Source organism: Crassostrea angulata, chromosome 8 (assembly GCF_025612915.1).
Source record: "Crassostrea angulata isolate pt1a10 chromosome 8, ASM2561291v2, whole genome shotgun sequence".
Taxonomy (NCBI): domain Eukaryota; kingdom Metazoa; phylum Mollusca; class Bivalvia; order Ostreida; family Ostreidae; genus Magallana; species Magallana angulata.
In genome coordinates, this window is record NC_069118.1 from 31,624,480 (window position 1) to 31,642,439 (window position 17,960).

Below are 17,960 nucleotides of genomic sequence, written 5' to 3' on the forward strand. Positions count from 1 at the left end.
AATAGATAGGATCGATGCTGATTTTGTGCATGTAACTATATGTAGGACGAATGAGACGTCCTTTTATACATGTATGTGAATCAAAATATTTTAGTGTAATTTAATGAATACACATGTAATTAATATGTAAGTGTAAACCACGGAAACTGTATAAAAAATTTTCTGGGGTTTCAAGCAAATGAAATACTTAAAGGGGTATGGTCAAGATTTTAGTCAAAAATTATTTTTCCGATTTTAATGTTTACAATGCCTCAGTAAGGCATTTTTAATAGGCAACAAAAATTTGAGCATCATTTGTTGAGTTTTAAGCGAGTTACAGAGCATGTACAATTCTTTGTTATGTCAACAAAGCTTTAGTTTACATTTTGAATGTTGAAGTGAAAATTCCATTTTTAGACTTAAAATGAATGTGTTAAACGTTTGAAACTGTTCACATGTAATTATGCTTAAAAAGAGTAAGAAGATAGACAAATCAGTTTGAAAAATACTTTTTACTGGTATATTGACCCTATGTAAACAAAAACAGGGCACGAGCCTTGTTTACATGACAAAGAGTTGTGACCCATGTATCTTGCTCATAACTCTACGGCTGACTCTCAAATTTCACTTGATCATCAGAAATGCACTCCTAAAGCAATAATGATAAAAAAAAAAAGTAAAATTGAATTTGATCAAAATCGTGACCATGCCCCTTTAACTAGTACATTGATGATCTCTCTAAAGAAGGTACATGTAAGTGATTCAAGCGCGTCGCAATTTCTCGGGCCTTTCCGGTAGAGGTCGGCAAAAGACTTGTCGGAAAGGACTGGCGATGGTATGCGATTGTGAATTAAAACGTATTAAACAACCGCAATTGTGACATGGTTAAATATTGAATATAAAAACATTTCTTCAATTTTTGATTCAAATGAAACAACAAGAAAGATGATTTAAATTTTTTTTAAAGGGTATTCATCTGTACATGTACATATGTACATACAGTTTTTGAATACCGGTATATTATGTTCTTTACAAATAAGTACTATATATTTTTTGGATACCGGTATATTCTTTACAAAACGCATACAAAAAAACCAATATTAATAAAAATGGAGAGGAGACATGAGTATATATATAACAAGCTAATATACTGGAATTATTATTCAGATGAAATGACATAGAATAACAACAAACAAGGAAGATTAAATTAATTGGAGGGGGGGTAGTTTTCATTACAAAAGTTACCATTCCTGAATAAATATTTTACATATACATGAGAGAAATTGAAATGCGCATAAAAACATACATTACGATATATATATACAATAAACATATATACAATATGAACAGAAAAAATTGTCTTATTCTGAACCATTTTTTTTCTCAAACGTGAACACCAGGTCGTAAACATTCATGATAAATGTTTACATGTAAATTCACATTTTACAATAATTACCAATGCTTTTTCACGTGATTCATAAAATACGCATCACTGATGTTATCTTGTACTCTAATACAAGTATCACCAAAGCTAGTCACATACATGCATTATCAATGTTTTATACGAATCACCTATAATTTAAATGTGTCATTCATGTAAATTGAAACACATAATCTCTGCTTCACATAAAAACATCATCAGTGTTTTTTTTTTTTATAAATCATGTTAAACCTTTCAAAATATTTCTGTAGATCAGACAGATGTTCAGTGATGATTGCACGGTTTAACCTTTAACGTAAAGGATACAGATATGTATATACCGGTATTATAAGTGTCATGCACAAAATATCTATATAATTATGTAACACAAAGATTCATATGTTTAAAAGAAATCAACACATATACGTAGAAATATAATAATAATAACATGAACAATATTAATTATAGATGACAACATACAATTTGCCACCAAAACAGTAAAAAAAAACGTGAAACGAAAATATCATTTACCATATCGTTCTCTTCTCGAAATAGTTTTACCATCAAGTCACAGAGAACACCAAAACAATTGACTAAAAGCGGCCGACAAATCATTGAAAAAAAGTTTGAAGTATGATGAAGTACTCAAGTATAAAATGTCATTTACCATATTGTTCTCTTCTCGAAATAGTTTTATCATCAAGTCACAGAGAACACAAAACAATTAACTAAAAGCGGCCGTCAAATCATTGAAAAAAAGTTTGAAGTATGATGAAGTACTCAAGTACTTTCTTTCTGTTACGAACTAAGTACATGTATACTTTAGTTAGTATTTACGGATGACACTTTGGCAGTAGTGTTCGGGATAGTCTTTCATAGATTCCCGGAAACTCTCCGTGATGCTTTCCCTGTAGCTCGGCGGCGGATCCTGGGGCACAGCGGCCTCCCTGTTAATTTCCTCATAGCTGGGCGGTTTTATCGGTTCGACAACAATGGCGGAGCTTCCGCTTCCGGTAGCATCTGTTGCACCCGTCAGTTGACTTTGTGACATTATATCATAAATGGCCGCTGTCATTAATCCACAGTGGCGTTCTATTAATAGATAAAAATTCAATTACTGATGATGGAAATCCTCCTACTTTACATGATATTTTGCTTTTTTTAAAAATGTTTAAACGTGTAACTTTGATTTTAAAATGGAAAGACTTAGTATATTAGCCCGACGCATATTACATTGAATAATCTATATATCTCTTGCATGAATACATTAATTCAATTACTACACATCTTCGATAAATTCCAGACGAAAGCAATTTTTACCAAAATAAGAAAATCCATGGCCAATTTATGAGCAAGCTTTGCATACATGTATGCATGCAAAAGGATCCGTAAACAATTTGCCCCCTCCCCAAATCAATTCCAAAAATTAACTTTAACAATCCTTGCCAACTCATCCAAAACATATAGGAACCGAAAAAATCAAACCAAATAAACAACTGGCTAGTTTTGATGATTAGTAACCACACTTACCGCGTTGTCGTGCTCGGTGTTTCATGTTCGACTTCCGCCTGACGGCAACAACGACACACAAGATAAACAGGAGAAGCAAGAAACCGGCAAAACCAAAGGCCACTTGGTAGTTAGACCAAATTCTGTGCAAAAAACAAATAGGCAAGTGACACACTATTTAATCAAACATTTACAAAAAAAAAGAAAAAAAAAACAGGTAAGCTGCGTCACTTTAATATTTTAAATTTCTATCTAAATTTTCAATTCATAAATTGCAGTTATTTTTGCGGGGTTTTTGTCAGATGACTTTGCCTGCAGAGCAAATATGTTCCACATACAATTGAGAAATGACATATCTATGTTATAAACTCCCTCAAACTATCGGAAAGACATTTCAATGCATGCGCATTTAATTTCAGGTTTACAGTATGCCTCGAGTATAAGCTATAATGCAAGTTTTTTTTTAAAATTAATTTCATTTTGGTATATACTCAAAATTTTTAATATATGACGTGCTCTATTTTTCTATCCATTATTCTGTACAGATTTTATACAGAGGCGGAGTTTGATTTGTTTTCCACATATATAATATTTCGTAATGATGCTTTGTTGCGTTACTACGGCGGCGTGGAAGGGCCAGATGAAAAAATAAAAAATTCTTATTTGTTCGGACAAATAAGTTATTTGTTCGGACAAATAAGTTATTTGTTCGGACGAATTACGATTTGTTCGGACGAATAAGTTATTTGTTCGGACGAATTCCGATTTGTTCGGACGAATTAGGATTTGTTCGGACGAATAAGTTATTTGTTCGGACGAATTAGGATTTGTTCGGTCAAATTAGATATTTGTTCGGACAAATAAGTTATTTGTTCGGACAAATAAGTTATTTGTTCGGACGAATTACGATTTGTTCGGACGAATAAGTTATTTGTTCGGACGAATTCCGATTTGTTCGGACGAATTAGGATTTGTTCGGACGAATAAGTTATTTGTTCGGACGAATTCCGATTTGTTCGGTCAAATTAGATATTTGTTTGGACAAATAAGTTATTTGTTCGGACGAATTAGGATTTGTTCGGACGAATAAGTTATTTGTTCGGACGAATTACGATTTGTTCGGACGAATTAGATATTTGTTCGGACGAATTAGGATTTGTTCGGACGAATTATGATTTGTTCGGACGAATAAGTTATTTGTTCGGACGAATTAGGATTTGTTCGGACGAATAAGTTATTTGTTCGGACGAATTACGATTTGTTCGGACGAATTAGGATTTGTTCGGACGAATAAGTTATTTGTTCGGACGAATTACGATTTGTTCGGACAAATTAGATATTTGTTCGGACGATTTAGGATTTGTTCGGACGAATTATGATTTGTTCGGACGAATTAGATATTTGTTCGGACAAATAACTTATTTGTTCGGACAAATAACTTATTTGTTCGGACAAATAACTTATTTGTTCGGACGAATTAGGATTTGTTCGGACGAATAAGGATTTGTTCGGACGAATAAGCTATTAATAGTGGTACATGTATGAGAGAGAAAGAGAGAGAGAGAGAGAGAGAGAGAGAGAGAGAGAGAGATGTCATAATCATAGAATAGATACATAAATGTGAAAAGTCTAATCAGTTTACATGATCATGCGCGGATCCAGAAAAATTTACCGGGGTAGTGGTGGTGGTGGTGGTGGGGGGGGGGGGGGGTCTGATAGATAGTTTTGTTTGCGGGGTGGGGGTGCATGGCCCCCCGACCACCCCGGCTCTAGATCCGCGTATAGATGTATGCCAACTGTAGGCAGCGCAGGTTTTTTCTTTGCTAACTATAAGTTTTTTTTTCGCGCAATGCCAGAAGAAATGATTCCACTAGTCATAATTATATGATTCCGCAGGTGGATTTCGATTGTCGATGTTTATATTGAAAATGTAGTCATTCTCCTGTTTACTTGGGACACTGGAAATACGAAATTATCTTTCGCCTTAACTTTATACATATACATGTATACGATTAAAGTTAACTGATATGCTTCGTTGAATTGTAATAATCGCACAATTACTTAAGTGACTAAAACAAACTAGTTTTTACTTATACTTTATAATATAAAGACTACATGTATATTTAGACTACATGTATCTTCTCTGGTAATGATGTAGATGAAAGGGGGGGGGGGTCAAGCCATCCCTTTCCTTCAAATGATAAATTGCTAAAAATATAGACATAGGTGTTACATGTATACTATCTGACATGTATCTGACATGTATGCAATATCTGACATATTGTGCTGTCAAGCTCAATTTTCAAACTCTATCTATCTAAAGGATTGGAGTTATATTATCATGGTGCCATGGGTTTTCGATAGTCTAAAACTAATGTTAACCTTAATGGTTGTCTCATTAGTCAACTTTGAATCTATTTCATTTTTAAAATCAGACATAGCATCAAAAATCGTCGATACAAAATCAAAGTTAGTCGTCATCATATGCAGTTTTTATCTATAAATCAAAGTACTGAAGAACTGACGGGAGTTGATTTTGTCGATGTTTATTTATTTTAAAATCAATGATATGTTATTTTGCATGACAAGTACATGTATACGTAGTTTCTAATTTGAATTACGCAAATTTTTATAATACGAATTTTTGAACTTTTTCGACTAAAATGTCGAGAAACCTCCATATGAATCATGTTAAATAATATTTAAAGATAAAATTAATTAAATCAAACTATGTATCAGTGGTAGAAATATTTCTCGAAAATTGTATGGATCCAAGCAATTATTTTTAATTATATTGAACTCTAGTCTCGTTCAACCAAACGCTCGGCAGAGACCGTAAATCTCCGACAAGGGTTTACGGAGACAGCCGAGCGTCGAGTTGAACGAGACTATATTGAACTCTGGCGTAGGAATACACACGACTACAAAAAATATTTAAATTGTTCGTACCATTTAAAATCTGACTATTTTTAAGGTATTTGTAAATAAGTTTCCTTGAAAAACAATGCTTTAGCATACATTACATCGAATTCATCAATTATTTTGAAGAACTAAGTCTTGTCAAGAGCAATGATTTGTGCTGAGGTCCAAACACTGTTTCACTTTCGGTTTGTCCGCGTGACTGCATAGGAGAGTTGATTAAAAATCAACTCCCAATAACCTGGATGCCGCATTCGACCGATGAAAATAGGCGTCATATGTTTACGATAGTATGATTCATAAACAATATTTTTCAATAATAGTTAAGGTGAGATACAACCTTTTGAAAATATTGTATAAAATTGTCAATTGTTTTGTAAGCTTTTATTTCACCTTAAATCGTCTAATTATTTTAATTTTCCCATAACTTGATTCAATCAGTTATGATTATTCAATCAGTTATGATTATTGATAATGTTTTTATTTGTGCTCCTCAGATTCCAAACATAGGAAAACTTTACAAAGCCATATGATAATTTTAACATGCAAATACGTCATCAGAGGTCTATTTGACGGACAATAAGTATTTTTATCATTAAATTCTATTTTAATTACTTTTTTGCATTATAGTTAGGATGTTGGGATATTTTGCTGACTTTATATTATAAAGTATAAGTAAAAATTAGTTTGTTTTATAAGTCACTTAAGTAACTGTGCGATTATTACAATTCCACGAAGTATATCAGTTAACTTTGATCGTATACATGTATATTTATAAAGTTAAGGCGAAAGATAATTTCGTATGTCCAGTGTTCCAAGTAAACAGGAGAATGACTACATTTTCAATATAAACATTGACAATCGAAATCCACCTGCGGAATCATATAATTATGACTAGTGGAATCATTTCTTCTGGTATTGCGCGAAATAAAACTTATAGTTAGTTAAGAAAAAACCTGCGCTATCTACAGTTGGCATACATCTATACGCGGATCTAGAGCCGGGGTGGTCGGGGGGCCATGCACCCCCACCCCGCAAACAAAACTATCTATCAGACCCCCCCCCCACCACCACCACCACCACTACCCCGGTAAATTTTTCTGGATCCGCGCATGATCATGTAAACTGATTAGACTTTTCACATTTATGTATCTATGATTATGACATCTCTCTCTCTCTCTCTCTCTCTCTCTCTCTCTCTCTCTCATACATGTACCACTATTAATAGCTTATTCGTCCGAACAAATCCTTATTCGTCCGAACAAATCCTAATTCGTCCGAACAAATAAGTTATTTGTCCGAACAAATAAGTTATTTGTCCGAACAAATAAGTTATTTGTCCGAACAAATAAGTTATTTGTCCGAACAAATATCTAATTCGTCCGAACAAATCATAATTCGTCCGAACAAATCATAATTCGTCCGAACAAATAACTTATTTGTCCGAACAAATCCTAATTCGTCCGAACAAATCCTAATTCGTCCGAACAAATATCTAATTCGTCCGAACAAATCGTAATTCGTCCGAACAAATAACTTATTAGTCCGAACAAATCCTAATTCGTCCGAACAAATCCTAATTCGTCCGAACAAATAACTTATTCGTCCAAATCCTAATTCGTCCGAACAAATAACTTATTCGTCCGAACAAATCGTAATTCGTCCAAACAAATAACTTATTTGTCCGAACAAATAAGAATTTTTTATTTTTTCATCTGGCCCTTCCACGCCGCCGTACGTTACATCTGTAGAGTTTGTATTACGCAGGTAAACATTATAAAAAATATATATTTGCCCTATTCCGACCAACTGACTAAAACTGTATTGTACTAAAGAGATATTCATTATCAAATCCGAACATTATAATCATATATTTTTTAAATCCAGTTTTTTTTCTTTTTTTGGTAAATCACTTTTCTTTTTTCACTTTAATTATACTTGTCGCAGGGACGTATGTACCAACGTTAGTGTACACGTCCCTGCTTGTCGCACATGCAACTTAGAGAAATAAATAATTTCCCTATAAACTGATCCAATGTTTTAAACACTAAATCAGGAGTGGATCGATCGGACAAACATTTTTCTAAAGATGGCCTTACATGTACATGTATCTCAAAAAGAAAGTAAAAGGCGGGGGATTAACGAAGGGTACAATATGAAGTCTAGTAAATTGCCCGAAAACGCAAGTAATGACTTCTACTTGGTTTGAACATATTTTATTGTATATACAATATACAAAAGGTTCGAACACAAGTTCTTGCAACTTACTAGGTTCTCACCCTAATACAAATAATTTGCAATTAATTGTCATAAAACATGGTATATACATATTTATTGAAAAAAAAATGGTAAAGAACAAAATAGTATACTTAAATAAATCTGCGAGAATTGATTATAAAGTTCTGCACAGCTGTGAAAATTCTAACATTAGTTTTATAATCTAAGACGTCATTACCCCATAGTAAAGTATGCGAAATTTTGTATTTGGAATAGTCCATTAAATAAGGTATTCCTTGCATTAGAAAATAGTAAATAAAAAATGATATACATCTTCTTTCTTTCCACATACTAGTATGCAAATTGGAGAATTAACAATATTTCTTCTGTGTAAATCATAATTTAGTAAACAATTGTGTCTTAATTTTGTATGAATGATGTTAGCTACTCTTTTACTTCTACTTACGAGTAAAAACTCCCCTTTTCATCATCAGCCACCTGTGTCGTCGCCGTCGCCCTTGCAGCCACCTGTGTCGTTGTAGTTGTGTTTGCAGTAGAATCTACGATTCCAATAAAAATAAATTCTTATTGATTTATCCATACGAACACAATATCATGGATAGCAACATAAGCAATGTGCATGTACATAATCATGCGCGGATCCAGAAAATTTTTCCAGGGGGGGGGGGGGGGTCCGAAGGATAATTGTGTTTGCCAGGGGGGGTCCGAGGCATATTTTCGCGATAATTTTACTATGTAAATTTAATAAATTTTCATTTTCCAGGGGGGGGGGGGGGGTCGGGACCCCCCCCGACCCCCCCTCTAGATCCGCGCATGCATAATCATTCTGATTCAATTATTGTAACGTATATAGGTGTCATGTTGTAAATTTTGACATTAACGAGGCCGAGTACAGAACGAGTACGCACGCTTTCGCGCAGCGTTTCATTTGTATTGTGACGTCATCTTTTTACTTTGTTGACGCCATGGCGTGATAGTTTCAACGGCAGATATTCAGCGAAAATTGATTAAAATATCTCGTTTGATGCGTAAAATTGATATTATATTGTGGAATAAACATAAATGTCTCGAAGTATAAGCTATATTTGGGCTCGGGTCAAAAACGTGAAGAGGGTTCAGCAAGCTTAGCCCTCTGTCATGTTTTCTTAACCCGCCTAAATATAGCTTAGTTCATATATTTCAAGACAGTGACCATGTATTTTATATTAATGACCCTTAATATGTGATGTTATATATTTATTTATTACTTAAATGTGTCTGAATGTTTTAATAATACTATAAAGATCACCATTTCCGTCTTTGTCAAATAAAAAATAGCCATTATCTGGCAAACTGGGAAATTGGGCATACAAAAAACAACTCTGATAAGACCCCTGGAACGAACCAGGAGGTAAAAGGTTTTTTTTATTTGACCATTTGATGCCTTTAAGCAATAACTTTAATATGTAGAACAGAAAAAGAAATCCCTAGGGCAGAAGTTTTAAAAAAATGTAAAAAATGTGCAAAATTGATACATTTCAAGCAAAATCCCATAGGGTCCTATGTTAAAAATTAATAAACTTTGAGGTGACCCCGTAAACAAACGGTGTGGTAAAAGTCTTAATTTTTCATCTTAAAATAATAATTATATCAATAGAAATTCCTGTAAAAAATTTCATTAAAAAATCTAGGGCAGAAGAAATTAGACCCGTCCTCGTTAAATTACTGAATGGGTTTTAATACAAAATATACAACCTGAAAGTTATCACGTTGTAAATTTTGTATTTACATGTACACCCACTGAGTATATTCAAAATTTACAACATGACATAGATATGAATACCAAGAAAACCAAAGTTCTACATAAATTATGTAACAAATTTTAAAAAAATGTTAAGGCTTTATAAACGAGGAAGGAATAACCGGTATAGAAAATTCAATTTTCCTGATGTTCTTTTCTCCGAAATGTAAAAAAAAAAACAATGTCAAAGCGTCGGCAACTGAATTCTATACGAAAGGGGCAGGTAGATTTAAAAAATAAAGTAATCCGAGATTTTAAATTACACAACTCGTTGACTTTACCTGTACAACAAGCATAAATTGAAACGTTGCAATGAAATTGATTGTTTTAAAATCGTTTCGGTAACCACCTCATCAATAGACTTCAAACACAGGTACCTGAATTTTTATCAATCCATTTAAATACATTTATATATAGAAGGGGTAGAATTTTTTGATTTATGACTTATTAATCGACTGATTGATAAAAATTCACGTCCCTGTGCTCCAAACGGTTTACCTGAGCAAGTCGATTGAAAATCGGATGAAAAATCGTATCATGTCACCGCATCTTATTTAAACATAGTATTATCCATATTTATCTTTAATAAAATTCTTGATTGATTAAGTTCATCCTTTCTTTACACTTTCTTTTACCCCACCGGTTTGTTATTATAGTTGATGCATATAATGACATAAAGATGTACTGAACAAAAGTAGATCACGGTGAAATACATTTGAATTCTGCGTCTTTTCATTTTCAAATTACATGTATTTTAGATTTATTTCTAAGACAAATTTCAACAAACTTTGTCAGTTGATGCATTATATTGAGTCTCAGGGTCTTACAGTGAACAAGTTAACATAAAAGTAAGACTAGCTACTGTGACCAACATTCTAACTTTTACAGACCGTACAGGCTCATAACTACGATTAACTTTAAAATATTATTAATTAATATGTCGTTGGAACCTTTTCTTTGATAGGCTCATCTTTACCCCTTAAAGGTGTAAATTAGGCTGGGAAACACTTAAGAAACGTAGAAGTAACCATAAATTAATATTATTGTTCAAAATATTAAACAATTATACCCCTGAATACTTATCTAATATTGTTGGTGAATGTTTCCCCCCACATAATACCTACAATCTTCGAAACAATTTCATCTATCGCACACCTGTTGCAAGAACAACATCTTACTTCAATAGTTTTATACCATCTACAATTATATTATGGAACAATCTACCTCAAAATACAAAAAATATAACTACAGTTTCAGCATTTAAGAACAGCCTCAAAAATATTAATAGTAAAAAACTGTATATGCATAAATTATTTAACCATGGCAAAAGATTAGAAAATATTTGGCATTGTCAGTTGAGAAATAACAGTAGTAACTTAAATGCTGACCTTTATTCACACCACCTTATTGCTTCTCCACTATGTCAGAAGTGCTTTCTTGAAGTGGAAGACTCTAAACATTATTTCTTACACTGTCCATCATATGCCTCCCAAAGAAAATCTCTATTTGATTATATGAACGACAATTCCATACCAATCACAATTAAGAATCTACTTTTTGGAAGTGATAAACTAACATTTCAAAATAACCTACTATTATTTGATAAAATTCATTTTTACATAAAAAGTACAAACAGATTTAGGTAAATGCATAGGTAAAAATGTACACATTGTATAAAAAATGTATCTGTATCAAAATGGGTACCACTGACTTTCCTTACACTCCTTTCTTTTCATTTTTTATTGCTTATTTGTTCTCCCCCTCCCCCTCCCACCCCATCCCCCCAAACTTTCCATTTTTTCTACTCTGTTATTAATTTTTGTTTTGTTTTTATTACATGTTTTTTCTTTTCTTTCTGATTTTTTCCCTACATTACATATACTTTTTTATTTCCAACCTTAGCAATTAACCATTATTTTTCTATTTTTTTTATTTTCATTTTCCTATCATGAGCTATTTGTTTTGTTTATTTTTTTGCACTGTACCTCCTTCCAATACTATTTACAATATTAATCTATTATACAAAATTCCATGGCAATATATATGTATATATATATATTATATATAATTATATAATTACTCATATTATACCTTGACTACAGGAGAGAACATAAATAGGCATTGTGCCTGCTGTTCAATCCAATTCAATGTATTTATATACTTGAATAAAATACTTATTAAATTAAAAAAGGTGTAAATACTGTTTTTGGTCCGAGAAGCTGTAGGGCGTTCAAAATGAACATTAGGTTAAAAGGATTTCTAAAAAAAATTTAATAGCTTTAAAAGTTGGAATGTAGGTCATAGTGGCTTACTTTTAAGTTGGTGTTTTGAAACGAATTTTTATGTACAAAAATTTGATACAGGAGTCGCGATTTCAACAATTTAAATTTTATTGTAGCAATTTACTTATTTTGTTTTCTCAGTTATTTTCCATGTAAACTTTCATGTTGAAGTTTGAGCCCCTCCTGGGTTATGAGGATGTTTGCATGCTAATATCACAAATTGTAATAATGTAATTCTTTAGAAATGGTCTTCCTAAGATATTCCTAAAACTGTCTAACTGAAAAAAAAGTTAGTATGTTTCTGATGCAGGGGTTCTTGAGAAGTTTTTTTTAAAAAAAGAATCAGGCCCCAATTTTACAATCTTGATTATTTCTCTTTTGAATATGGTTTGGCCCTTTTTACCACTTTAGAATGCCCCCCCCCCCTCCCCAACCCAATCCTATTAGGCTGTTTTGTACCATCTTTGGTTGGCTCAGTTGTTCTACAAATAAAGTAAACTAATGTGAAACGTCTACAGATGGATAACAGGTGATCAGAAAAGGTTGTAGACACAAGCACCTGACATTATACATTTTTTTTTTTTCGTAAAAAATATCTATCCTCTACCTGATAATACATACTAGAAGGTATATTTTTTAGGAATCTGGAATTATTCTTTGAGTATTATGAGGTGATATTTTTGGTCGGGGGTGGTCGAATCCAATAAAGCTCGAAGGGCTTTATGATATATAGATATGACCACGTTCCGATCGAAATTATCACCTCATAATATTCAAAGAATGATTCCTTACTACTTATATTATTTCCCATTTCTACACTTTAAAACAGCATTAAAAAAAACAACAACGTTGTTTTCATTTAGCATATGCTACGTATTTCTACGCGGCGCAGCCAATACTGTTTTCCGGTTATACTATAAGACACGCCATTCTTTTTGTCGCTCCTCTTTTATAAAATTATTGGGCTATACGCTTCAAAATTGATTAGTGAAGTTATCACAGTCAAAAAACGTAAATATTTTCTATAATGCACGAGAAAAATATAAAACGTCTGGCTTTGAGTATTATGAGGTGATAATTTTGGCCGGGGCGTGATCAAATCCAATAAAGCCCGAAGGGCTTTATGATAGATATAAGGAATAATTGATTCCTTATTACTTATATTTATATAATTTTAAACCATCATACGATTAAATATTTAAAAATAAATAAGCAAACCCGCTGGCGCCTCAATTTGGCTTCATTTAAAGTTATGGATTATATAGTACAAAATCGATACGTAGTGTTATCACAGGCAAAGACACTGGAAAATGTAAATATATGGTCATAAAACATTAACCGTCCCAAAGCTGTTTATATTTGAATCATTTCGCGGTAGCTATCATATTCGATCCTTAAATATACCTGTGCAGTTTACATCAGTCTCTTTACAACCAGCACCATATCCTGAAAAGACAGAAAAAAACTTTATTCAATATCATATCATAAAAAATTAAATATCATGTTTTATTTGGGGTGCGTATTGTAATATAGTATGGTCGGTTTTGTAAGATTAAAAAAAATAGGCTAAATGAAAACCATCGTGAAAGATTGAATACAACTAGACTTAACTTTGTAGACGACATTATAACCAAAGATCAACGCTATGTATTTGCCAAGAGCCTTAACATTGCGATCATATTCAGCATACTGTTGTATCACAGTTAAAACTTAAAGATTATCAGGAATTTAAAAAAAAAAGAGAAAGAAAGAAAAAAGAAATTATTTGTTATATCTACAATAAAGAAAAAAGGAGATAGCGCTTTACACCAAATATATACATATCGCGTGTCAGTTTTATTTTGACGAAAAAAATCATCCACCTAAATAAATCTATTTGACCGACATTTTTAGCATACTGACTCAATTTTTTTTTAGGTCAATATATAATTGAATTGTGCAAGTGGACCAGTAATGTGACCAAGCATAATTACTTCATCATTAAATATTTTTTCGAGGCTCGTATTTGATTTCATCTTTCCGTGCCCGGTACGTGATCACGCGGGGGTATAGCCATCACGCCCACCCAGACAACTCTTTGATGTTACACACTATAATAGAAAAAAAGTGTTCTTTTTTAACAAGAAGTTTTAGATTATTTTTAAAATGATAAAAGATGAATCAGCCCCCCCCCCCTCTACTTTGTAAAACGATAACACTTGTTGAATGTGCATTGTATATATTGTCTTCAGCTGTGTGCACGGATTGTAAATAAATTTAATCATATCATTTTAAAGAGTGCACCAAGAGTAACTAGTGTTTACCCTTATTTTTAAGGGACCTAAACAAGATTTGAGATCAAAATTCACTCTTTTTTATTCTTTATACATAAAATGATTAGCTTAGGCATTTTAAATAATTGACCAACATATGAACGTGGAGATCAGAGCTCATAAATTTGCTATGGTAAACATTGCTGGTTTTGGTTATAAATGCAATGTAAAGAAACTATAATAGCCTCTTAAAAGGAAATGGTCACGATTTTGGTCAAATTTCATTTTTCTGTTTTTATTATTTGCAATGCTTTAGGAATGCATTTTCTAATGATCAAATGAAATTTGGGTGCCAGTCGTTGAGTTTTAAGCAAGATACAGCTCTCATAATTCTTCGTCATGTAAACAAGGCTCGTGCCCTGTTTTTGTGTACATAGGTTCAATATACCAATAAAAAAAATTTCAAGCAGGTTTGTCTATCTTATTATTCATTTTAAGCATAAATAAACAGTTCCTAACGATTAAAACATTCATTTTAGGTCTAAAACTGGAATTTGCACATCAACATTCAAAATGTAAACAAAGTCTTTGTTTACATTGCGAAGAATTGTAAGCTTATAACTCTTCAAATGACACTCAAATTTTGGTTGCCTATTAAAAATGCGCATGCCTTACTGAAGCATTTTAAACATTAAAATCGAAAAAATAATTTTTGACCCAAATCGTGACCATGCCCCTTTAAAGAATGATTCGTGGCAATTAAAGCAAAACTGTTTCAATGTATTCATAAAGTATATCATCAACAAAAAATGAGAATCAAGATTTGATTGGAACTTAAATAACAGGACTCGAGCTTGTTTACAAAACAAAGTAATTCTTAACTCTGTACTCGGAATTTGAATTCCAGATTTTAATGAAGCCTTTAAAAGAAATACCCATATCAATCATTCTAGACATCGTGAATAAAAAAAAATGTTCGAAAATTCCGGGACCAAGCTGTGTCTTTGTCTCTTTAAACGATTTTCGACTGTTTATTTTTACTTTAGCATTCATACTGGGTCGGTCATTAGTGATAAGTGAAATATGATAAATGAAAGAGAAATCTGAGAGATGAACTAGTCTTACTCAGAATTACAGGCGTTTTAAAGGAAACAACATTAGAATGGACTGCGTAGAAATGGTATATTCTATATTTAAATTACAGAAAACGGTGTTTCCAATAAGATAGGTAAAATATGTATAAAATGCTGTCTCCGGGAGTGTCACGGTCTAAAGGTGTTGAATGTAAATACTTTAAAATACTTTAAAAAAATAAGAGTGCAACAGGAGGGAAATGGATAAAAAATTGTGTAAGCTGCCCCGATATTACGAAAGCGTGAAAAACTGTTATTTTAAAAAATGATGCAATTTGAAGAACGGCTGTATAAAATGAAGCAATTTTATGTGAATTCAACAACGAAATAATTTAAATAACGACGTAAAATCTCTCTCTCTCTCTCTCTCTCTCTCTCTCTCTCTCTCTCTCTCTCTCTCTCCACAGTTCAAAAATCTATAACACCCTGTGCGTTACTCCGACATATAACATCAATTTCCAGGTAGCTCTCTTGATTGAAGTATCTTGATAATTAATTCATATTATGCTACTATCGAGGAATACGATCGTAGTCACGTCGCATACAACAGGTTGGGACCACTCTCCCAAATGGGATATAATAGCCCGTTTGGGATATAATAGCCCAAATGGGATATAAATTTTAAGTGCAAAAAATAAAGAAAATTGATTTTGAAATTTTTGATATAAATCCGCATTAGAATAGATGAAATACAACAACTTTTGGTAAACAACTTTTTCTGTAGCTGTACTATTACTGAGATTGATCCCTCAGTTTATCCAAAACTTCTTGGGGATCAATCTTACAAACTATAGAAATATAGAAAAACTTCTTAACCAAAAGTTGTTGCATTTTATTCACATTAATGCGGAATTATTTCAAAAATTTTAAAATAAAAAAAAATATTTTTTGCACTTAAAATTTATATCCCATTTGGGCTATTATATCCAAAACGGGCTATTATATCCCATTTGGGAGAGTGGTCCCAACCTGTACAAGAGGAAAAATTGAAAACTCCACATCGATTGAAAAGTCATGATTTCACATCTTGTTGAATTAAATGATCTAAGCTACCCGCCTTAACTAAATCATTATATGAACAGTGTTAGTCGTATGGTGTTGAAGTTCGTCTATGAAAGAGAAAGTGGAGAGGGTGGGGGGTGATGGCCAATGGAGGGGGGGGGGGGTAGTAGTGGTGGTAGTGGGAAGGGGGATTAGACAACATTGATGGTGGTGGTGGTGGTGGTGGTGGAGGGCAGACATATCATTTAATGGTTGTGATGGAGGCACAGACAGCATTGATGGTGGTGTGGGGGCATAAACAGAAATGTGATGGTGATGGGAACGTAGACAACATTGATAGTGTTGGTGGTGATAGGGGGGCATAGAGAGCATTACTGGTGTTGGTGGTGGAAGCATACATAATGGTGGTGTACGGTGGTGAAGGCCTACACAGAATTGATGGCGGTGTATGGTAGTGGTAGGGACATAGGCAGCATTGGGTGATGTATGGTGGCGGTGGGGACATAGACAGCATTTATGGTGGTGGGGACATAGGCAGCATTTATGGTGGTGGGGACATAGACAGCATTTATGGTGGTGGGGACATAGACATCATTTATGGTGGTAGGGACATAGACAGCATTTATGGTGGTGGAGACATAGACAGCATTTATGGTGGTGGTGGTGAGGACATAGACAGCATTAGGTGGTGGTGGTGGTAAAGGAGACATGCACGCGAAGTTTTCATTTGCAAAATACATTTCACGTAAACAGAATCAATATAGCCAAACTGTATACTTATAGTTCATCTCTTGAAATGCGATAAAAAATCATGTAGAAACGTGTAAATACATTTTTTTTATCATTGCTAACTACATGTATGTCTACCATTTCCATTTAACTATTTTGGTGTTTAATGTTTTTGCCTCTCAAATAAATTCTGCCTTTCAAAAAATGGCGATTACACAATTCAATCTTATTTTTAGACTGATATTACAGACTTGTAATGACATTAAAAAGAGTATCAGCAGATGTCCAAGAGCCTGAAGAGGAAATCGAAACTGAAATTGACCCTTAGTTTGAACCTATATTTCGTCACAGGTCGAAAAAAAGTAATAATGGCTTTCCTTCTGAATAATGAAAAGTACGTGTACTTACCAAGAACACACTGAAAGGTCAGAACTGTGAGGACATGGAACGACCGGGCCATGTTTAAAATTCCACTGCGAGGGGATTTCCGAATTTATCGTTGTGTATTTCACCCCTTTCTCTCTTTCAAACGTTGTGGCATTGTGTGTATTTCGTAAACATTACGGCACCACGGGACGAACTGTTTACATGGGTGCATCCATCCGTGACGAGTTTGTCAATAGAAAAATTTAAACTTCCTGGGACGGCACATAAAGAGAAACGTGTAGAATTGCTCCGAACATTTCAATTGACAAAGGCCGATTCCATAACACGGAT

General features: G+C 33.2%; 1 protein-coding gene across 2 annotated transcripts; it reads right to left on the reverse strand.

Moving 5' to 3' along the window:
* Positions 1 to 925: 925 nt before the first annotated feature.
* Positions 926 to 17,904, reverse strand: LOC128161214 (uncharacterized). Of its 2 annotated transcripts, XM_052824441.1 has the most exons (5): positions 17,652 to 17,886; positions 13,532 to 13,573; positions 8,511 to 8,604; positions 2,930 to 3,051; positions 926 to 2,491 (listed from the first exon to the last, which is right to left on the reverse strand). In XM_052824441.1, the coding sequence occupies exons 1-5, from the start codon at positions 17,701 to 17,703 to the stop codon at positions 2,226 to 2,228; spliced, it is 576 nt and encodes a 191-aa protein (XP_052680401.1). In that variant the 5' UTR covers positions 17,704 to 17,886; the 3' UTR covers positions 926 to 2,225. The 2 variants fall into 2 exon arrangements, with proteins under 2 accessions (XP_052680401.1, XP_052680402.1); XM_052824442.1 differs by lacking the exon at positions 13,532 to 13,573 and having other exon boundaries at positions 17,652 to 17,904.
* Between the last annotated feature and the right edge of the window lie 56 nt (positions 17,905 to 17,960).